Below are 24,685 nucleotides of genomic sequence, written 5' to 3' on the forward strand. Positions count from 1 at the left end.
ATGTCACTAAAATACCTGTGTGTACAGTATGCCTGTGGTATGTTTAAAAAAAAAAAAAAAAGAAGAAGCTGAATTGCTGTTAAGTGAATCGCATAGATAGCTTATATTGTTGTTTACTGATAAGTCATTAAATGTATATTTTTCCATTTACTTGGGAGACAACATGATTTAAAATTCTAATAATTACAGAGGTTTAAAGATAAAAAAAAATATACCGTTTTTCAGAATGTATTTCTGCTGGTTTTGGTCAGACGAGTTCCTCAGTTTTTGTCACTCTCTCACCATTAAAGTTGCGTCATCATGGTCTTGCTTTCTAGCACTTTTTGTCGTCGTCGTCGTCGTCTGCTTCAAATCCCAAACTGACACCGACACCATGCACTGTAGCAAACACTGTAACTCTGTAAGTCTGTTGATGCTGCTGTTTCTCAAAGATGTCATTCACAGGCAGCTACAGTATTATCAGAGTTGGAGGTTATCATCGGCACTCATAATCCTGGATCTTTATATTATGGAATGTTGAACCTTTTTATTTTGGTTAACAAGAGAAAATTATTTATTAGATTCAATAAAATGCAGTACTACAAACCAGAAAGGAAAACCCTGCTCTTCATTTTGTAATTGGTCACATGAAGCTTGATTTTGTTCATTTCCATCCAACTTAGTGGTTGGCATACAGAGAATTTTTACTAATCAAATCTAATTAGGGCAATATTCCAATATGAACATATGATCATGTTTCCTATTTATACAAAATCCAATACAAAAATCCAAATGGACCAAATGCACACAAAGCTCAGTATTTAAATGAATTTAATATCTCAAAGGTTGACTTAACTTTTCCTAGAGGCTTTACATGTACATTATGTACAGCTCGAACATTTACAGTAATGTACTAAAATATTTCATGGACACATGGTTGTTTAATGAAAACAAATGAAATTTAAATGTAAACCCATCCACTGAACTGTATCAAGTGCTATTCAAAAGTTGCGCAAAAATCGTCTTTATTTCTAAAAAAGTTTAGTGTTCAAGAGAAACGCAAACCTATCAAATTATTAAACTGTCGAGTTCCAAGTTCCAATAGCAAAATTTGCGGTTCTTATGTAACTTTAAATGTTGTGACGATGGATGAACAGGTAAGAATAATACTGACTGACTGATTCCATAGGTTGCGATGTACTTTCAGACTTTAAGAAATGACTTTACAGAAAACAACCAGCGTTGATAAATGTCTATTTCAGTGGAATCTCCAAGAAGCAAAGAACAGACCTAATCCATTTTCATTTCTTTTACATTTGCACAGACCTTTCAGGATGTTTTTTGAATGGCGCAGGCTAAATGAAATGAACATGTAGGGCCTACCTAGAAACTGGATTGCAAAACACTACATATAGTGTATTTGGTCTCAACGTTGATGTGGATTCATTGCCAATAGCCAATAGTGGCTTAAGAGATTCTAAATAAAACAGAATCACAGTGCATCGCTATGCCATGCTCAAATGTCTGAGATCATGAGAAAATGTTCTTTTTCCATTTATCCCATTTGATTGATTACACCTAAATTACACACGGCTTCACCTCTTCTGTCATATGGGAGACGTGACGTCTAAAAGATTTATGCAAATTCCAGGAACATCCTATTTCTGGACTTTGTTGGTTCTTTATTTCTTGCATGATTTCACTGAGACTCTTTTTTTCCCTATAATGTGGAGTTCAGCTAATGACAGGAGTAAACACATGGTTATATTGTTTAACAGTTACTAAATCTATTGACTGTGGTGTGAACATATTTCTTTGCTGCATGCAGAGCTAAAATGCTTCCTTTCACAAAGCACCAGTAATACTAAAGAGTGATGGAGACTGGCAGAGACGCTTGTATGCACGCACGTCTTAATATAACCCACTTAACTAGAAGCTGTTAGTAGAATTAGCGGAACATTTTTGTGTTGAAAAAATATGCTTTATACACTGTACACTGTATTGTGTATGTGTGAATACATTCATGTATTCATATTTACTGTCAGTGCAAATAACCTTTTAAACATTTTCTTCTACATATCTCATCCAAAGGGACACGGTATCATATGAAAACAAAACGTACAATACCTTTATCTGATCAGAAACAGGGCACTGACACACATAATAAAATATAAAAACACCCACAAACACAAGCTACCATCCTACAGTTTGGCAACGAATCATTAGACATTTGCCTCTCAACAATAAAGAGCTTAACAGTAATGCTGATTGATTATCAATTTCTATGGTATGATACCGTATGGTGGTGCAATCAATACTGCACATAAATGTATGAAACACTTTCTGATACAAAAATATTACTCTACAATGCAATAAACTTTGCATTGGAACAAAAAATAATCTATAAACACCAAGAGATAAACATGGTACAATACATAAACAATCTATATAAAGAATAAATAACTTAGAAACAGGTGCAAACGACAACAAAAACATTTTTGCAATATTGCCTTCACGGGACAAATTTTTCATTTTTACATTCCAGCTTGGCAGCACAGCTTCCCTTTACATCAGTTTTAGGGACACAGACACAGTCCTCCTGGCGGTTTGTAGTCCGCAGATGTTTGTGACACACAGCGCTGTTCTCCACTCGGTCATCTGCTGCCTCCATGTGGACAGCAGCTTCACCACTTGTGCATGTCACACAGTGCCGCTGCCTAGCTGATCTTTTGCAGCAGCTTCTCTTCTATCAGTTCAAACTGCACGCTGACGGACATTTCTGCAATGAACTGGTCGCACCCTTCCTTGGTCACCTGTTTGCAGTACCGCAGGTCGATGTGACATATGCTTCCACAGCGTTTGAAATAGGTCAGCGACTGGTCGGTGACCCTGTTACAGACTGCAGGGAGGAAAACGGGGTTAGAAGAAAAAGAACAAATGATGCGTAACAGGTCACTTGCACTGACAAAAGCTATGACATGAATTGAACATGAATTAAACAACTTTGAGTAGAGGACAAACTTTGGCTTCAGGAGGAGTTTTTAAATATGTCCAACTGACAAATCCTCTATCATTTGTCAGTAGCATGACTTTGACAAAAAGGTAACTGAATATTCACTGAACTGCATCTGTGAACTAAGACCAGCCACCACCAGCGTGAAGTGTGTTAACTGCAGTTAATGAGGTTAAATGTGCAAAAACATCAGCATGGTGCTTTAACTAAAAGGAAAATGTTTGATCTACTTCTATGGAATTAAAGTATAATCTCAGTGGAAGTATAATCCACTGAGGACAGAGATGATGATTCAATATATCTAATAAAATCAGATTTTAGATTTTAGTCAAATGCAGGCCAGCATGCAGCCAACAGAGACAGGTTCCTACCTGACAGGTTGATGTCAGTGAGCGAGTCTCTGGTGGTCGTCCCTGCAGCAGTCAGGATGTTGACAGACTGGTCGGTGACGTGGTTGCAGTAGCTGAGGTCCAGCTTAGACAACAGGGGCATGTAACGTATGATGAGGCGCAGAGACGTGTCCGTGATGTCCAAGCCCGCCAGTCGCAGGTCCTCCACGTTACGGAGCTTACTCCTGTTGTCTAACTGACCTAGAAAGTTTATTTCAAAAAGAGGGAAGGAGATAAAAGTAGACAAAATCAATCATGATAAAGGTGCTATTATGAAGCTGTTTATTCCACCATATATGATATTTAAGGAGATGTTACTATTATATTATTTCTATGAGAAGGCTAACAAGTATTATCTGTGCATCCAAAGCCTGATGAAGGCTATTCCGCAGTGCCTTAGAGGTCTAAAACACATTAGCAAGCCATCCTGTAGCACAGGGTGCCATGTTCCTTCACTGTGGTAAACATAGGCACTGCGGTTTATTTTGAGTTAATCCCACATACACCGTCCTGCTGCTGAAAATAATCACTTGAGAACCAATAGTGTATTAATCCTTTGCTGAAAATAGCCCCAAACAAATGCACTATTTACTCCTGTTTAAGTAGCTCTGTCAAAAAGTGCCCAGCTGTTTTAATTATTAAGCCTTTTTAAAAAAATATATATATATGAAACTATATATTTTAGCTACATCTTTAAATATTTATTAAAGTATTATTCAGTTGTGAAGACTAACGCATTGATTGGTTTTGGTCTTTTCATTGGATTCATGCACGATGATAAAAATATAAAGCATTTACAGACTTATCCTTAAACTTTACAGCAAAGAATCAATACCTCACCATTGCAGCATAATCCATTAATTTCGACCGTGTCAAAGTGAAGAACCACAAAGCACTGACAGTAACGCATACATTACCCACTCGTCTCACTCATTTCCTATTACTCCATGGTCGTGCTCATTCATTCAGGCAGTTAGGTCTCTCTCTCTCTAGACAGTGAGTCTGACAGGTTGGTACCTGGCCTGTTATCTGTTGGAGGCGACAGCAGGTCCCTCATCTGGGCATCTTTCAGTCCCTCAACCCACTGAACATCCAGAGTTCGCAGGAGAGGACAGCTGGAGGTGCAAAGTGCAGAGACCGCCACCCAGGAGCATCCTGACAACAGCAGCACACGCAGACCTGCAAGGACATAAACGAGCTAATGCTGGACTCTTTGAAACGAAGCTACAACACGCTGATGTTCTGCAAGTGTTACGACATTTCTCCTCCGCGGCCGCAAGCAGCAACGAGGCAAGCTAAATATACTACAGACTCACATTCAGATTGTTGGGAAAAAAAAAAAAAATGTGCCCCATTTTTCAGTTTTCCCGTCTCCAGAGTTTTATTCAATCTGAGGTCACAAAATAAACCAACACAGAGGCACTGACTATTCTTATCTAATTAGCTAAATGATCCAACTAAGACATTTCTAAGTAACAAAGAAAGCCATCCAGAGTATACCATCTAAATTCAGCAGCCTCCGGAGATACAATTATCCAGATGAAGCAGCCATATGGGAACATATGGGAATTCAAAGTTACATGCTACATGAAAAACACTTTTTTTCATCAATACCTGAAAGAATAATCTGCCTTCAGGGTATGCAGTTTTGCAAAAAGGCATTCATGCAAAGGTTTAGATAACTTCAATGCTTCCCTTTTTTATATAATACAATTGGTCAAATTACTGTGTGCAAATGGATACCATTGTAAGGTTGTGTCAAGGTGAGGGACCGTGTCCTCATATCTCTACAATTAAGATGTCATGTCATTTTTTTTCATAACCACAAGGAACAACAGCCAAACATTTGAAAATGATCCACTAAGTAGGAGACTGGATTTCCCCTTTAATAAAAACCCTCAGTTCATTCAGTTACTTTTTTATTAAACAGTTTATCTTCTTAACCAATTGAATAACTATGTAGTGAAGTTGACTGAAATTCAAAATGCTCTCTCAGACCATCTATAATGCATCACTGGTTGCTGTCACTCATTTGGCCTCTGCCTCATTTACTGCCTTCTGATGAAAGCACAAACACGGTGCAGCGCTTTGCTGGCTGAACGGATTTACCTGGCAGTCTGTTGATGAGCCAGCTGAGCTGTTTCTTGGAGATGTTGGTCCAGCTGAGGTCCAGAGCTGCTGGCTGTCTCCGGATGATTCCGCTCAGCATGAGAGGCGTGATGGACTTACACCGGTTCAGATTGATGTGCTTCCAAAGCCTCTTGTCGCAGCACCTGGTGGGACACACGGCAGATATTTACCAACGGCGTCTGTATGATGAAGTGTGGAAGACACAACTCCACAGTGCGTCTTGTACCCACCATCTGTTCCAGGTCCTGCAGACACGCATGCAGACACAAAGATCTCTGTGACTTAAGTGACTGAATACCGTCATCCACATCTCTCTTCGCATCACGTGAGCTTCACCGTCGTTCAGCAGCAGCCTGTCAGGCGGGGGGCTGATGGGAGGCGGTCGGATCACGTGGCGCTCCATTTGAATACATTTTGGCGGTGACCGGCAGGGCAGTGGGCGGGGGCATAGTGATGTGATCTGCGTGCTTCTGTTCCAGCTGAGTGGCGAGTAACCACGCGACGTCTCGTTGACCTCCCGCCCCCTGTGTCGCAGCCAGTCACCCAGGTCGCTGCTGCCGTTATTAAGAGGCCATCTAGGCTTTTGGTCGTCTGCCTCGTTCTCAGGCTCGGTTTTTACAGGCCTGTGGTTTTGATTGGCCAGGCTGTCCTCTGTTTTCAAAGGCCGTCTGTTTTGATTAGCCAGACCTTCCTCTATTTTTAAGGCTCTACGGCTCTGGTTAGTGGTTGAGTCTTCTGTTTTTAGTGGTTTGCGATTCTGATTGGTCACGGAGTCTTCATTCTTCAGTGGTCGTCGATTGTGGTTGGCTGGGCTGTCCTCGGTCTTCACTGAACCGTGGTTCTGGTTGGGCAGACAGTCTTCTGTCTTGGGAATCTCCTGATTGAACTCTTTGCTCAGCTCTTTGTTGGGGAGGCGTCGCCGCTGATGGCGAGCCTTCAGCTGAGCAGAGCTCCTCTCCTGAGCATCTCCTGATTCACTACTTGGTCCGGCTCTAGGAGAGTTGGAGGAGGATTGGTCGAATTCTCTGACTGCGGATGTTCTCAGTAGTGGACTTAACAGAACCTTTGCTTTGTCCTCGGCACTACTATCTCTCTCTTTTTTCACCATCTCCTCTTCCTCTACCTCCTCGTCTTCTTCTTGGTCCTCGTCATCATATTCGTTCTTCTCCTTTAAATGGATCCTGTCCAAGGAAAATCCATCTTCTTCATGATCCTCCCGCTGTTCTTCTTCTTCATCACCGTGATCGTTCTCTGTCTTGATGTGCCGCAACAGCTTCGGACTCAAGGGATCATCCAGTTTTGAAAGTTTTTTCTAAGAAAGAACAGAAGAAACATGACCGTTTTTTTAAAGCAGTCACAAGTGTCAGTTTATCAGTGCAAACTCAAGGACATTTTTTTGCACATTCTAGTTTGCTGTGTATTCTGTTTTCCAAGAGGATTTACGGACGTCCACATGGATTCATGAAATGCTGGCATATTGCAATTCAACTTACTTTTTCATCAAAAATATAACAACCAATAACTCCTTTGTCAGATACACAATAAACTGTCCTTTGTGACAATATTGTTCTTCCTTTGCAAAATGAACAGAGCAGGACGCTGTCTTGCATCAGCAAATAGAGTTGATTTAGTTGGCATGCTCAAATTTAAACTTTTTCTGAAGACCGCCTTATGACTAATAAATACATTGTGTACATTGTGGTCAGGTTATTTTGTCATTTTTTGGTTTCCAACATCAAGAATGAACTCTGGATAGCAAGTGCTCAGAAAAACAGAAATTTGAATGTTAATGATTCCAAACTGGGCAAACTCCCAAACTGATTAATTTCCTTAAACCGAAAGAAGCTCAACGCTCATAAACGACAGGCACACTGATAATCACAGTTAAAGGTTGAGTTAAAACGAATTCCATACCAGCGTCAGAAAATAAAATGCATTTCGCTTCAAACTGTACATCCCATTGAAAATAATTTTATTTCACAAACAACTAGAGTAACCTGACTGGAACCAGAACAGCTCGTACCATTTGCTTTGTTCTACTGCGGTACGACCTGCCGGGTGTGCTACGGCTGTCAATTTCTCACAAGAATCTAATTACACTGGATCCATTACAGTATATATAACAATGTTCTGAAACAATTATAACATGTTATCAATTGTGCAATATAGTGCGAAAGATTTACCCCTCAAAATATATGTGTATGACATTATTGATGCTGTTTGTAATGCTCCTTTATTCGCCTACACTATAAGTGGTAAAATCACAAACAGACGAGGGCCTTACCTTCTTTTTCACAATAACAGGTTCGTCATTGGTGTCAAAAAGTTTCCTCTTTTTCCTTAGTGGATTATCCTCGAGCCTCGGCCGGGGCGTACCATCCAGAGACAGCAGGGGGGGGCGTTTCTTTGGAGGCTCTTCCTCTTTCCTCTTAGGGCATTCTTCCCGCTCTGCCTTTCTCTTCACAGCAGATGTGGTAGTCAAAGCAGTAGCAGTGGCTGTGGTCACCACCGGCGGGTCAGGCTCCTCTTTGGAATCCCTGTTTAACCGGGGTTCTTTAAGTAGCGAACCAGGAAGGTTGGACGCATACTTAAATCCTGGCCCCCTTTTTTGCTTTGAGGCCAAAAGGTTAGAAAGAAAGAGAGCATAACTTTATTTCTCTGGTTCTGGCATCTTATGTGAGAGTCAATTGTTTAATCATTTCATGATTCAGACACATACAAACCAAAGTCCATACAGATACTTACTTTCCCTGTTTTTCCAGCATGGTTGCACTTTGGACACTCCCAGCAGTTTGGCAACTCATCATTGACTACTCCATTTGAATCTTTAACCTGAACAAAAGGAGCACATAGAGGGTCAGATTCACTGAGGCTTTTGAATCTGATTTTCAGGCACAGTTCTGACGTGTTCTGCCCCAAACACAGTGATTATGATTATGATAATGTATTCTGCTGGATTTACATTAAAGACACTATAAAACAAAGAAACTATGAAAGGAAATAAACAATGAGTCCATTACTCTAAGAACATAATTTATGGTGCCAGTACTCAATACACTTTGATATTGAGTAGTTTACCTTAAGACAGTTAGGATGAACAATCTCATTGCAGATAGAGCACTCCATGAGCATAAGGTTGAACTTCTCCTCCTCATCCTCCACTGTGTCCTCCTTCCCTGCCTCTCCACAGACAAGACACACTGCTGTGTGTGGCAGGACAGGCTGCAGGAAAAAAACAAAGGCTTGAAGTAGTACATTCATGTTTCTTGGTCACAGTTGTGATTGATGGATGCACATTTCTGTGCTGTGTACAGGCTGCCTGCGTATTGGACGGCATATTGACACCACTGCTGCTGAATTGTGAAGGAACACAGGTTTTGTGATGATTGCAGTGATTTCAGAATATCTCATTGCCATGGCTTGTAATGGCCTACTCACATTAATCAACTAAGAAATCAGCAAACAAGAAGTCCAAGCTAGTGATGTAATACGAATGTGCACAGTGGAGCTCCTTATAATCTGTGAGTTCACTTACATAGAGTCCCATATCTTACATCAGTGTAGGTTTATACAGTTCAATGTGACATACTCTATTGGTACTGTTTTCTTTCTGTGTTTGCTTTAATCACTTTTACTCTTTCAGAATCGCTGAACTGGAAGCATGGTATTTCATAGTCTGCAAACATAATCTAGATAGAAAATTCTATTTTATTTGCATTTGATTATGTTCACCAAATTGAATATGTCATGAGCGACCTCCAATTTGCTTGCTGACAGTTAGCAAACAAGCTTGTTGCAATACCTCCAACAAATGAGCTAATGTGACACAGCAGACCATGATGAACTGTGGCATATACTTAGCTCTGAAGCAATATTAGAGTAAGTGAACATCAAGAGTGGGTTAAGCATATTGGCATATCTTAAAAGTGGGACACTGTTGCTAAAGAGCTTAAGACTGCCAGTGTGGGGTATTGGCACAGATGCCAACTCTCTTTCACTGTCGTGTTCATAGTGGTCAGTCCTTCAAAATGAATCGTTCTCATTGTCTGGAAATGTTGCAGAAACAATCAAACCCTATGTGTCTCTGTCCATGGTGCTGAAACACGTCTTTGTCTCCGTCTCCATGGCCCTCTGTGACTACTGCTACAGCTGCTATCACCTCTGCCTCTGCTGCTGCTGCTGCTGCTGCTGCTGCTGCTACCACTACTACTTGCAATATTAGTATTACTTGTGTCGCTACCATAGCAACCATTTGGAGCATCCTAGCAATCACCCTGTACTGCCCTAGCAACCATGTTGAACACTATAGCAACGGCCTCAAAAACCACATGGGCACACCCAAAATTCAAGTATCAAGAAATAAAGGAAAGCCACAACCATTAAGCAATCATGAAAGGAATAGTTTAAATATGATGGGAAGATTAACACCACTCCAATGTCTATAAGCTAAAAATGAAGCTAGAACTGTTAGCTTAGCTTAAATACTGGAAGCAGGGGATACAGCTAGCCTGGCTCTGTCTAAAGGTGACAAGTTGTTGTTTTACAAGAGGTCATGTGCTGACAAACCATTTCTCAGCCTGGCTTCCTTAAGTCTTTACTTACCATCATGGTGATGCTAAGTCTCCAGATATGATGTGATGATTAGCTGGCTTTAGAGAGTAGGCTAGCTGATTCCCCCTGTTTCCAGTCTTAATGCTGAGCTAAGCTGATCACCCCCCGACTGTAGCATCATATTTAGCATACAGAGATGAAAATGCTTTTGATTTTTCTACCTTAAACATCACGTGTACATCACAAGAAAATAAACCAAAAACATTTTGGACAGTGAACTTACTGCAATGCATTGCCTCATGATGCAGGACTGTTTCATACGGCCTGGCCCACCAAACTTCTTCATGTCTTTACAGAAGTGGCACTCTCCACACTCCGTCCGCAGGCATGCCTCACACTTCCGACAGCGCGTCCTTCTCCTCCTGGCACCAGATGTTCCCCGACTAGCTGACAGCTTGACTGCTGATGCAGGAGAAGCTGCCATCTTAGGTTTCGGCCGGTTGGGAGGCCGGGGCTAGAAATGATAAGGATAATGCAGTGTCAAGTATCTACGAGGAAAGGCATGACAAATATTTCACAAACAGGCATCTAAAGGTGTTTAATTCGTTTATTGATGAAGGACAGATGTGTTATTTATAGCGATGTTGTGCTGCTACATACAAACTATGATAGTAAAGCAGTAATATAGTAAAACTGTGAAGCAAATTTGTTGTGTGCACTGTGCCAAAAGCAGCAAGCTTGCATCATTAGCTTTCACAAAGAAAACTTTTAAGACTGCTCATACCTATATCATCTCACTAGATGTGAAATGGTCAACACATATATTATCGATTTGACAATTCAGTGATTTTTTTTAAAGTAAAAACAAGCCATTAACCTCTGAAGAGCACCTCAATTGAATTGAATTACATTCCATTTCATTTAATAGTAGTTCTATGGCTCAATAATGAGCACTTACAACCATGTTATATAATAAGAAAAAAATCAAAACATTCTATTTAATTTAACAGGTTATAACAGGTGTTATGGTGGATGTGGGTAATATTGCCTAATCCTTTCTTTGCTCTTTGGTCCAAACACACACGGCAAAAAGAAACAGCACCTGCATCCGCATATCCATGCACATATCACACATATCCACAAACACAAATCTGATCAAACCATGCTGTGTATAAACACACATTTTTCATGGCTGTTGGGGCACAGGATCTATGAGGGAAAAAAAAAAAACACATCAAGAATGTCCCTGGAGGCATCTTCCAAATTTAGCACTTCACTTGCTTGCATGTTTCTACTTCAAAGAGAAACTGCACTTATGGCTACATTTCACACATGGATCACTAGAAGCCATTATTCTGTGTTAGGGGGCGTGCAGACAGATTTATAACAGTACACACTAAATGTGCTCTGTTTAATAGAACTGGGTAATGGCGATGAGATGCCTTTGATCTCCATCATTATTGTTCTAGTGTTCTATGTTCTTCTCCCTCTCGGGCTCAGAAGCCAACCACAACAATGTATTTATAACAATAAAACCACGTCAAAATACTGCCAAGGCTGCCACGTGAGAATATATGTGGCAATGTGTGAGATGAAATACACGAGAACAAGGAGTGCACAAGACTGCAGCTCTTGGAAATGAAGATCGGATTTCTTTAGTTACATCGGCAGTGCAGATTTTCCTAGCGTCAGCATAGCAACAGCCACGTCCCATTCCCTAACAGAACAGTCTATGACACACAGACTTGTAACCAATAAGAACTGTAATGAGACTCTCTAACAGAAAAAGAAAGCAGGCTCAATCTTAGGCACATTACAATCATTTATTCTAGCAATTGCCAAGAAATAGACTCACATAGGCAGCCAGATATGTGGTTACCAGACAGGATTAGAGAGAGATATTGGGGGGAGGGAGGGCTGCTCTGGGGGTATTGGTGGGGATTACAGACAGGAGGTCTGTTCCACAAGACAAAATACCCCAGAAAAAGACAGTGTTGTAGCTTAAGTAACATGATCTGGAACTCAGCATTATCAATCTGTGATCTGTCAGGTCACATTAAATAACAGGGAGCCAGACAGTAGCGTCCTGTCTTTGTTACTGTCTGATTACACCTGAAACTTCAACTACAAGTGTGGGAAGCAAATGAAAAGATACTTCAGATGGCTGTCCATATTGTCCTCTAAATCCCCTCCACCCCCCCCCCCCCCCCCCCCTGTCAGCTAAGTGATTGATCTCTAAAGCAGACTGCTCAGAATTAAATGACAGCAGAGGTTGACAACAACACAACAAAGAACTGCCTCTACATCTTAGCAACTACTTCCTGTCTCAGGTAGAAGTGTTTTCGGCAATGATAAATTAAGCATGTCAGTGGTAGCAGTTTTGCCTTTAGTTCAGCAATAGTAACTAAAGTATAAAGGATACGGGAGTAAGGACAGTACAAGTAACCAACTAGCAATGTTTCGGCTGTTCAAACTTAATCCAGATGGGACAAATTATGAGAAGCGGACTCTAATGATAACTGACGCAGCCTTGGAGCCTCTTGAGCTACTGTGGAGAACAGCGGAAATCAATTACTGTGGATATACTTAACATTACCTTAGACACACATTGAAGGCAGCACATGCTGAGCACAGACTGCAGAAACTCCAGGACATACCGTTTTATCATAGCAGAAGAAATTAATCACATCGCTGTGGTGTCATGAGTCTATACTGACATAAACACTGTCCCATTTTCATGGCATTTCTCAAATGATTGACCAAAAACTCATGATTTCTCTTTACCTCATCTAGGAAACAACTGAAGTGGCAAAAAGAAATTGGTTTCACGAGTTCCCGGAGGGATTACTTTCCTGTTGAGTTTTCGAACTGTATATGTTGTGGAGCTAAAAACGTGATTGCTCCTGCACACATAATGTAGTGGTTAGGCCAGATTTTAATGCACGACAAAAGGAAAGTGGAGCAAGTGTTGCACACTAACTCTTACAACACCTCTGGAGTGTATAGTTACTCAGAAGCTGAGGACTGAACAACAGTGACAGCGATCAATTACAAACTCCTTAAAGAGTATACCGAGCATGCTTTGAGGATGCTGACAATATACTATAAGCAGTTAATAAAGTTGCTCATACTGTTGCTACATGCTGATTGGCTTGGACATATTTGGCTTTTAGGCTGTACTACCTAAAATCTTAATAGTTACTCAGTCTGCTTTGGACGACTTGCATTTACCTCAACATATGTTGCATGTTGGCCCAGATACTGGTATATTTAATTGATGTTCAAATAGTTGGACTGTGACACCAAGAACAGGTGCATGCACACAGCTGGAGGAAACAGGACTCAGAATGTCTTCTGATATTTGTCAAAAGAGCAAACTGGATTCAGTCATTTGGTGTCAATATTTTTCAAATCCAAATATAGCCACAGACTTACTGTGAGGGGGTGTGGTTCAGAGTTAAGTAGAGGAAATATTCAAATGATGGAACCACATTTATTGCTGTGTAAGCAAGTCTCAGCCTATATCTACCAGCCCTTTACATTGAACAAGATCAAAAAATCCCTGTCATAATGACTGCTTTCTCATGAACATGTATCAGCACAATAACCTTTTCTGTGTTACTGTCAGATACGTTCTAACGTGTACATCTGATGTTTTCACAATCAAGCCATGAAAGACTCATCTTCTGCATTTACGTGAATTCCCATTCCTCTGCCTTTTTGCTCTGGAACAAACCAATAGCAGCCCTGAGGCTCTGAGCTATATAAACACAGCCTTCTGCTACTGCTGGTTTTACCTGTCAAAAACACACAAGCATGCACACACACACACACACACAAACAAATAGCAAATCTATCAAATAACAAAGGGCAAAAATCACAAGCACAGACTGAATCAGTGCATTTCTCTCCAGGTAGCTCCATTTCCTCGCTGCCCTGTGATGCTGCACACTGCTCTGTTTGGCACAAGCATTCCTCTGGTGGCCTCACTATGCCTGCCTGCAGGGTTTTGGTGTGCTAACCTGCTCCGAGTCTGAGTCGTAGTCCTCATCATCAGCGCTCAGCGACATGGCCATGGCTGGTTTTCACACACCGTCCAGCTCACAGCAAACTGACATGGCTGCAGTCTCCTCCTCCTTCTACTCCTGCTACCGCTGTCTGGCCTACAGTCCTCCCTCCCTCCTACTCCACAGCTCCACAATACCACAAGCAGATGTAGGAAACACAGACAAGCCTGCCTCATTAATATGGATCGACTCCGTGAAAAAGGGGAGGGGTGTTTGGAAGCGCGGGGCCAATGAGAAGCTGCTGTGCATCAGAATATGTACTGGGGGAGGCTGCCTCTATCCAATGAGGAGAGAATATGCAGAGAAGGTGTTGTCATATTCATGATGAGTATCACAGGGAGAGGAGAGCAGGTTCCGCACAGCCAATAGAGCCAGATGGCATCTCATTACAAAAGGCAAACACAAAGAGGCCCCACAACCAGCAGCTGGTCTTTAGAGGGACGGGGGGGGGGAGACGGGGGGTGATTCAGAGGGTCCATGAAACCAATAGAAATACTTCCATACATTCATCTACAACACGTCCTATCCTCCCACCTCCTGTTGAAGCGTCTCTGTCTGGTGCATACTTCATACATTTGACGGGACAATTAATTATTAATAGAAAATTAAAAAGCATCTACAATAGATAAAATACAAAACACACTGCACTCATTTAAATGTACATTTTAGCGAAGTTTGACTAACATGCCTGAGCACATACTGTATTTTTCATCACCATTTTCTATTGATTTCTCCACGTTTTTATACTATAATGCAATGCAGGTGAGAGAGCATTGAAATTGAACACTGTACATCTCTAGTTTGAACTTGTTGTACTAGGTAGGCAAACTCAGTATGAAAACAGAAGAGGGACGTATTTTTTCATCAATGTAAACCCCTTCATTTTGATGCTCTTGAGATTTCCATGATATAAACATCAAGGGCACTTCAAAATCTGCAAGTGTTTGAAGCTATTTAACAGTCACGCAATGTCACAATTTCAACTGCATACATACTAATTAAGTATTAAGCACCTGCACTGACTGAAAAATGTAAAACAATTAGTGCAAACCATAAACACAATGTCATTTCACACCAGATAGTGTAACATTCTAAACAAATTTGAAGCCAAAGTACAGGCTTACTTTGTAAGTGTGACAACAAGCATGGAAGCAGTGAAACAGTGAGGCGCACAGCTGGTCTGAAATATGTGTCAGATAGTTTCTGATCATCCTATACAGGGTATTGTGTCACGTAAAACGTAAAAAACATAACGGTCAACATACGACAGTTCTGTTAAAAGCTCATTCTGTGATCCATAATGCATGCTAAAGTGTGTTAATGACAGCAAAACACACCACGAAGAGGCATGTGTTTGGAGGAAAGCAGAAATAAGTTTTAAAAAACCCATTATTTACTTCAATAGGAAATACTGCAGCCTGCAACATTATGCAAATGAGTACATCTACTGCTGGAGGGAAGGAGTGAAATGAGCGTTGGAGCAAGAGAGGGAAGAGACAATAAGAGGGACTGAGATTTATAAGAGACTGAGGAAAAGGGTTAGAAGAGAAAGAGGTCTTGCCTTGAAATGGAAACACAGGAATAATATGAGGAATGGAAGTGTAAACATAAATATAGTTAAAAAAAATAAATAAATGTAATTACGACGATTTTTCTCTGGTATGAATTGATTCATTCAAAATCAAGTTTGTGTTAAGTGTTCGTCATATTCATTTGAAAGCCAAAAATAAAGATGAGAGTGCAAAAGCAGTAATGAAGTCTCCCACTGCAGCTGAAATAGTCTCACCTTTACAGTTTTCTTAGGCCAGTACACCACAGGAACTCCAGTGATCGCTAGTTTGGGGTCGTCATCAGCATGTTCTTTCAAAACAACCTATACAGCCACAGAGAGCAAACAAAAAGTTACCGAATGGTATATATGGTGTGTGTGCACTACGTTGTTACTGTGTCATCTTAATGTTTCTTACCTTCATGTCTTCGAGCAGAGCTTGTGGGTTCTCCACTCCCTCCGGAACACATTTCTTATTTTCAGGGAGTGACTCCAGCTTCTCAACCAGCGTCCAGAGTCCGCTCAGCTCAAACTCAGTCAAATGCGTCCATTTATTCTGAGACTCTGAGGCTGGAGAGTCAGAGGGGGTTTGGGGGAAATCTAAAGAGGTGGAGCCGGGATTACAGCTGTCCTCGGAGTCAACAGATAACCCGGCTTTGAGGTGTTGGCCCCTACGGGTGTCCGGAGAGCAGGGCCAATCCTGGGCAACTCTTTCTGATTTTTCACCCTGGTCATCCTTCACCTGAGTCTCACATGAGTCCTCATTCATGTCTTGGCTCCTTGAGTCAGAGGACGGGCTCTCTGTGTTTGCCTTCGTCTCGTTGTCTGAGGGGACAAAATGAGAGAAAAACAGCTGCATCAAATGGCTTTTCGTGTCTGTCCATGTTGTATTTTTCTTTGTGTTTGGAGGAGTTCCATTGGTTACAGAAATAATGTATCTCAAAGTCAGAAGAAGAAGAATGACTTACATTGGCTAGCGGAGCAATTAAACATTTTTAACTGCAAACACTGCGGGTAACCCTGTAATGCCCCCTCTTGTGTATGTCCAACAGTAAAGTCGAAAAAGAGGTTTTAATTACTTCAGCAACACCTAGAAGGGGGTATTACTACATGTGCGGGTGTGTCCACAGCTTTACAAGTGTTCTAAGAAAGTCTCATCTGAATGGCTTTGCAGGTTACAGGCTTGATTCGTGGGTTTAAAGCAGCATAGTGAAGCTTTTTTCACAACTAGAAATATAGCCACAAGCAGCGACACCTTATAGTGCTTAACGCAAAGAAGCAACTCAATTGGCCAAAATTAAAGCTGCTAGCAGAAGTGAGCAGGTTTCAGGCTTCACATGCCAAGCAAAGTCAATTCAACTAGTTTAACTCCGTTTAAAGTGAGACCAATCATGCACTTGCTTCATCACCACAAAACCTGCAGCATCTCGATAACTGTGCACTCATTCATTGGATTTCAACCAAATTCAGTGTGTACATTCAGAACATAGCGCTGGATGTCACCTCTGAATTTAATCGGGATTGCTCTCAGACAATTTAAGCCCCACCCTTTGTGGTTGATGGCAGCCATGTTTTTGGATCAGTCTTGCCCATTTATAATATCATTGTGTAACTCCCCACAAGGCTGTACACCAGAGATGGTTCTGATACTGTCAAAATCCAATAGGTAAATGTCACATTACTCTTTTTCACATCCGTCAGTGTCCGTAATTGTCCTTCATTGTCCAGGAGGTTTTTTTGCAGAGCACACTGTTGTGGGAGTGTGTCATATTTCAAGATAATCAGTCTCACTCTGTGGTGAGGCGGACCTTTCAAAGTATTCACTTTTTTGGACTTTTTTAAGTTATAGTGCCAACAACAGGCAGATTGGGATCACATTTCTACTTATGGTGCCAGATTTCATGTATCCGGCTCACAGCAAATTGAGCAAAGGCATAAAAAGGTATACGATGATGAATCGACCATACCCACATGCACCAAGCAATGTGACACATCCGATCTTGGTTAACACTTATGTGCCCCAGAACACACACACCAAAATAGCTGAAATTCTGGGTTTTGAGGTAAACCTTGTGGCACCACCTATGGGTCGGGCTCAAAACGCTTTAGCAGACCTATGCTTAAATACGTACTAAAGATATCTACCAAGATTCATGCTTTTTTTTAGTAGTTTCAAATTTCAAGTCAATCGATATGAGGGGCGTGGCCTTTCCAAACAGGCATTCACAGGGCTTAATTACAACGCCACCTTCTGGATTGGGCTCATGTTTTTTGGGAAGCACTTACACGATATTTCTAGTTTCATGGTTTTGGCTCATTTGAGCTCATGGAAAATTGAGCCGCTGCTGCAGACAACAAAGAATAATAATAAATCCGCACAAACTCAATAGGGTTCTATCCCTTCAGGGTTTGAACACTAATTAGACTATCCTGGTCTTTGAAATAAGTATGTGTGTCTAAAATATTGATGCAGAGCTCGTTGGAATACAGCAAGCAGAAAAGTTATTCATTAATACAGTTAATCAGATATTTAATAACTTGAGAGAACTAATTACAAGTGCACTACAACATTTTTAACAATATCCATAGTAGAGAGATATTACAAAACTGCTGCATGACTTCATTTCACTCACCCATTTGTACAGACTCTTTGTGGATCTCCTGAGAAAGATAGGAGCGTTTGGTCAGGCAGTGCAGGTACCTCTCCAGGACATACCAGCATATCTCATGGTAGAAGGGAAAACGGAACTTGGAATGAACCTGAAAACAGGGACAAGACTGGCATCAATGTACATTTACATGCACTCAGGTTATCTACTTATTGTTGATTTCTTAATGCGATCAAATGCTCTGGTTTTCTTAGTCAGAGGGGGTTTAACACAGCTAGATTTCTGTAGGCAAAACCTGACAGCTGTAAAACTGTGGCGAAAAAAGCTGGCGTACCACACAAATATTAGTAAGCATGATACCAGACCCTAAGAAAGAAGGAGGTGATGTTGCATCCATGGGTCATATTTTATTACTATTTGCAAAAATCTGTTTTGTAATATGGATTTTATGCACCACATAGTACACCACCCTGCTCTCTATAAAGAAAAAAAACACAGTCTACACACAGTGATAATGCTTCCGTCAGTAGAAAAGGTGGTATTAAAATGTTTCAGTTCCTTCTCAAGCTTCCAACATCTTCCCACATACAAATAAATATTTTTGCCACATATCTTCCACACATTTACATTTATGTTCATTGTAACTTTGTCACCCTGGAATATTGCAGCCTTTTGACCGTCTCTTTATTCTTTAAACTCAACCAAACTGACTCCCTCCCTGTGTTGTCTGAGAGATGAATTTATCCAAGATAGAGTTTACTGTGTTGCGGTGCAGGTCAGAGTTCAGCAACACTCCTACCTTGGTCCTATTCTCTATCTCATGAATGTTTAGCTGCATAGGAATGTTGAAGCTATGCAGGATGTTGCCTCCAAACACCAGTGTGTCCTCGGGAGTGTACACCGCATGAATCCACCCTTAATTATAAATGGCAAAAGTACAAAACATATATAAAAGAGATATCAAGGATTCATGCAAACTTCTGTATAACAGTTTGGAATTACTGTTCATTGAAGTGGCAGTTAATCTTTTCCTGCTGGCTACTTTAAAACAACCATGCCAACACACCAGATGGGATGAAAAAGGTGTATCCTTGCTTAAGCTCCACTCTCTGGCATCCATCAGCTCGGTCTCCCAGGAAGATATCACTCTGCTTTCCTGACAGGACCCAGTCCTCATAAAGGGCAAGGTTATGAGGGGTTGGAGGCACAAGCCAAAACACCTGAAGGGGGAGAAGATATTTCTACATCAGAGGTTATACTGTACAGTTGTGGCCTCTTTAGGTGAAAGGTTTTGAAAGGAATACTAATAAATGAACAGTTATGGCACAAGATAGCAGATGTGTTATAAGAGACAAGAATGAACTTACTTTCTGTCCCTTGAATACATGATACCAAACAGAAGTTCCCCCGAAATCGATGTGGAAGTCTGTGTAGCAGCCCTTCACACTCATCAAGCAATACCTACAGCAGAAAGAGGAGGAAGTAATTCCAAAGAATCACATTGTAGACAAGTAGACAGTGAGGACATACAGTATAACAGACCACCATCCATAAAAAGATGTGAGAAGCTAAATAAATTAGAAGGCAGCAGCAATCTCAGTTGTGTGTTGCTGAAAACAACAGCAGCCAATAGAAAACATCTCTGGAAATCAATCACAAGAGCACTTTAGCATGGAAAATTGTTCACAATAGGACATCTCCCCTCTGGAAATTAATTGAAGAATGATTAGTACTCCAAGGCATAAATGATTCAGTAATTTAGCTAGATGGGAGCAGCTCTACTCATCTGAAAAAATTTAACCAATGGGGTGTATACAGAAGAAAAGAACAGCAAGAACAAGTTGCTTTACACAGCACCTCTTTTCCCTGCCAGATGAACTGTCGGCCAAACACAGATAACTGGAGTGCATTTTAACGTTAAAACATCTTCAATATCGTCACTTCTATTCCGAGTTATAAATGGGACCACAGCTAGGATCAGTCAGATAGTGTCATTCTGCCTGAAGGAGAGAAGATGACGACCCAAAGACAGATAATAATTCAGCATTAATCTGATTATTAGGTGAGTGACCAACCGGGCACTTTCCCAGAGTCTAAAATGGCATCTTCACGTTGCTTTTTTGGTCCAAAACCAAACAGTAAATTAAAAAAAAAAGAGCAGTAAATCGTTTCGTATTTGAGGGGCTAGAACTACAGAATGTTTGGCATGTTTGCTTCAAGAATGACTTAAACAAACTGAGTGATTACCAAACCAGTTGCCAAATCATTTCAGCTCTATAATTATTATACATTTCTATTACAACAAATGAGCTAACCTCCATATGACTTTTTGTTAAGTGAATATAATGCAAATATTAAGCTAGGTACTATATCACACTATAAATAACTCAATATTTCACACTTCTATGACGCAGTAATTACATGCCAACACGACTTGAAAGAAAAGAGAGAGTTGTTCAGGGACACGTTGCAATTTGCAGGAACGATCAACCTGCGTTTTTAGTCATTTCAGCTCAAAAATAAAGCACCTGCATCATGTCTGCAGCAAAGCAACAGCTGCACTAACCACTAACGGCAACAGTGAAATGAAAACAGCATCAGTATTGGCTGCAATGTTTGGTTACAGGATACCTGTATGAACTGATCTTTATTTCATTATGTACAAGCCACCACCAGCAATCACCTAACTAAGAGCATCATTCAATCAGATATACTTGAAATGAATAAATACAGCTCAGAGGGGCAGAGGGGTACAGGTGGGGGTTAGTAGGGTTGTTTGATGGGAGGAAATGCAAAAAACTGAGGTTAAAAGGAAAGGCACAACTGGCCTTGCCTCTTACTGTAGCTATGTACAAATGCTGACAGCTGATTGGCTGAGAGATTTCTGTGCAGCCAGACTACAGCCGTTATAAAACCATCCTCCACTGTGGAATACTCTGCTGCCTAGCAACAATCAAGAGCACTTACAGGAGATGGATAACACCAACAGTATGCAGCGCTCTACAACAATGGGGCGATACATGAGACATTCACATGGGAGGAAAATTGTATTTACTGCCAAGAGGGTCGTAATTTTCTCAGACTATTTTCTATATCTTGCCCTACGTGTTTCTTTTATTTTTTTTTTTACTCATCAACTATAGCGTACAGCTCAAGTGAGGTTTTTGTGAAAACAGAAACAAAATCCAGTCGAGTCATACCTCTGCACTTTAGGGTACTTCATCTCTGAGATCACATTGGTGGCCTCTGTTTGGCTATGTTTCAAATCAGGAGGCCACATGTTGTCCACCCAGTCAACTTGATCCACCTGTGAGAGTGACCAAAACTGCATTTTTTAGCCATAAATCACAGCGCTTGCCATGTTTTCTTTGAATGTGGTACCAGATACGTGATCTTAATGGCAGCCTTCATAACATCAAACAGAGTGTCATGTTCCATTACCACTGTGGGCCGCTTAATGAGGTTCTCCAGCTTGGTGTGGCTGAACTCCAAGCTGATGACATTGAAGAGTCTGTCGCGCTCTTCCTCTGGTGTTTCATAATACCGGACAAACTGAGCCATGCTCATCTCAGAGCCTTTCTGAGTGCTCACATCCATAACATCCACAGACCGACGACTGCCTGCAAGGGACAACCAGGACACAAGGTGAAATCAACCTATCAGCACTTCCACCGTCATTAACGTCTAATACAATCAGTCTGTCTGTTTGTGTAAGAACAATCCACGATTCTACGGTGAGATTTATACTGAGAAAATGTATGTTGTTAGTATTTGATAAGATTTCATCATGTGTGCAATTCACCATATTTCCCACTAGATGGCGCAACTACACGTCAACTTCCTCACTTCATTTCTTTCATTTGACAGTTGTATTTAAATGCTGGAGAAACCCCTAATTGGAGAATTGTCTTGTCATATCTTTTGCATAATGATAATAAATAAAAAGTGTATTTTAATAAATGAAAAATATTTTTTAAAGTAGTACATAGAACACCCCACTATATATATATATATATATATATATACATAGCATAATCGCCCATCACAGATCTAAAAATGTTATATGACATGCAGAATAACAGACAGATATATGAACCAAAAGCAAACTAAGCAAAAATATGTATTATCAGTGTAATTCAAATATACTGTGACTACGACTTATTGCTTCTCGGTAAATTATGTCCATCTGCCTGATTACTTTTGGCAAGTATATAATAGTTTGGGTGCTGACTTCTTCTTCTGCTGTGTGAAAGGCACAAAAAAACAGCGGCCCTTTTGAATTTACAGACTTTATTCCGCTATGCAAAGGATGCGTTTCTATACGATTTCAGACAAAAACTTGCAATCACAGCCAAAACTAGAATCTGTCATAGTTGAGGTCGTTTGAACGTATTTTGTTGTGGCATTTACCGTCCACAAACTGTGGATGTGCTGTATCATATCATACATTTAGGACACTTCATCTTATCATCCCAGATCACCCCCCCCCTCCACCCTTCCACCCTTGTAGATACAGATAGGGTTACTGTTTTGTTCTCCCATTCCAACTGCTACATTAGTCAACAAATATGCATACATTTCAGAGTGCATGTATAGCATTGTACTTACCAACTAAGCCTTTAATTTCACTAACTGTAAATTCTGGATCAGGCATTCTGTGTAAATTTAAGAGAGGGATTGATGTCACTCAGTTAATCTATTACATGCGTTCCCAAATGGTTGAAAATATACTGTAGATATACAACAATTAAACAGTGGGATCAATCAACAGCATCACCACTGTCAGATGTTATTCTTAACAACTACCTGCAAGCTGGTGAATTCACAGAAATGGTTTCTCACCTGATCCCCAGTCCGTGTTTCTCTTTAAAAATGAGTGGGATCCTGAGAGCTTCCCTCTGCACGTATTCATATGAGAAGTCTGCAAGACAGTGAGTGTGTGTTACGGTCAGAAGCGTTTTGGGGGACACCGTGGTGCAGATATGCACGGTGGGCCGCGTTACTTTACCTTTACCCTCCATCAGGCGGACAAAGTTGGCGCCGTAGCGGTCACTGACGAGCTTCTCCTCCACACTGAAACCTCTGATGTTCGCGATCTCCTCGACATCAGACAGATCCTCGTTCTCGTCGTACATCCTCCGGCAGATGGAGCGCTGCCATTGCAAAGAGGAGAGATGACTTACGTGACAAAACTTGAACACGCGTGGAAAGCAGACAGCACAGTGTGCCACAACAACCCACCTTCCTCCATAAACAGCCACTATAGCTGCTGAAAAATGACGGATCCTTTATTTTACTCCTAACTTTGAAAGTGAAGTGAGGGTGTGTGGTTTTTTTTTGGGGTTTTTTTTGAAATATTACGTTACTAAGTAGCTTCATTTCTTCTTAAACCTGACGTCAGGTACAATAACCATTAAACGACACTTGTCCTGGGAAAAGGCAGCTGTTGGTGCGTTGGTGCATCACGATAAATGTAAAATGTTTGCAGGATTTCATTGATCTAGATGATCTTGTTATAACTACCCTGCGCCAGTTCTAAGTAGAAGGTAAGTTGCAGAATCTAAAATGCGACATCTATCGTCTCTCTTAATGGTGTCTAACTTGTGCAGCTTTAGTGACTTGACAAATATCCCTAACGTCTCCAGTTGCAAGCGTTAGCTTAGCTAACTAATTAGCTCGCTGCCAATCTCGCCTCATAAGCTAACGTTAACACGGCAGATGGTACACACCAGCCTGCGTCCGGATTCAGCACACGTCTCCGCGGCCTGAGCCATCGTCTCTTAGGAATGTTTTCCAGTCATTCAGTGTCGGAAAAGCATCTTCATGCGCAGTGAAGTTAAAGAAACACTTAGCACGCTTTTCGGGTTCAAAACAAGGGAACCATGTTTTTGTGTATTACGTCATCGCCAGGAACCAAAACATTGTTGGACAACGTCACGGCATGTTAGTTCACCGCTTTTCAGCTGCTTTTACACACAGGAAACAGTGATTTAGAAGACCGCTCCGCTTGTGTCTGCTCGGAAGCACAATTATATCATTTCGCTTTCAACCTACTAGGCTCGATTAGCTCCACCACAAGCGTTAATACGGGTGGTGACTGCGTTTGCCTATGAGGTGTAAAAAAAAAAATAAAGAATCTCTTAATCCATTTTCATTCATTCGACTAATAACAACTGTAGTTTCTGTGCGGTGGGCGTGACGTGCACGTGACTGGTGTATTCAAGCGTTCAAGTCAACAGTTTTTTCTTTTTACAGTTACTACTCGCTGAATGTGGTGGTTACATCGGATTTAACTCAGGGCTGATTAGGAAACCATAACTGAGCTAACGCAACCGAGTTAGCGGATGTTGCTCTCAGAGCGCGCAGACTTGTGGGTAATGTAAGGTGCAGGCAGGCAC

General features: G+C 41.0%; 1 protein-coding gene across 1 annotated transcript; it reads right to left on the minus strand.

Annotated features, from left to right (window-relative positions):
- Positions 1-1,501: 1,501 nt before the first annotated feature.
- On the minus strand, positions 1,502-24,138 carry kdm2bb (lysine (K)-specific demethylase 2Bb). Its single transcript, XM_070850264.1, has 21 exons — positions 24,017-24,138; positions 23,296-23,440; positions 23,130-23,208; positions 22,896-22,942; positions 21,729-21,907; positions 21,488-21,594; positions 19,655-19,748; positions 19,354-19,507; positions 19,087-19,202; positions 18,312-18,438; positions 16,097-16,503; positions 15,916-16,002; positions 10,346-10,576; positions 8,590-8,733; positions 8,257-8,343; positions 7,796-8,122; positions 5,742-6,823; positions 5,491-5,654; positions 4,399-4,560; positions 3,364-3,582; positions 1,502-2,878 (listed from the first exon to the last, which is right to left on the minus strand). The coding sequence occupies exons 1-21, from the start codon at positions 24,059-24,061 to the stop codon at positions 2,697-2,699; spliced, it is 4,185 nt and encodes a 1,394-aa protein (XP_070706365.1). The 5' UTR covers positions 24,062-24,138; the 3' UTR covers positions 1,502-2,696.
- Between the last annotated feature and the right edge of the window lie 547 nt (positions 24,139-24,685).

Source organism: Pempheris klunzingeri, chromosome 19, assembly GCF_042242105.1.
Source record: "Pempheris klunzingeri isolate RE-2024b chromosome 19, fPemKlu1.hap1, whole genome shotgun sequence".
Taxonomy (NCBI): domain Eukaryota; kingdom Metazoa; phylum Chordata; class Actinopteri; order Acropomatiformes; family Pempheridae; genus Pempheris; species Pempheris klunzingeri.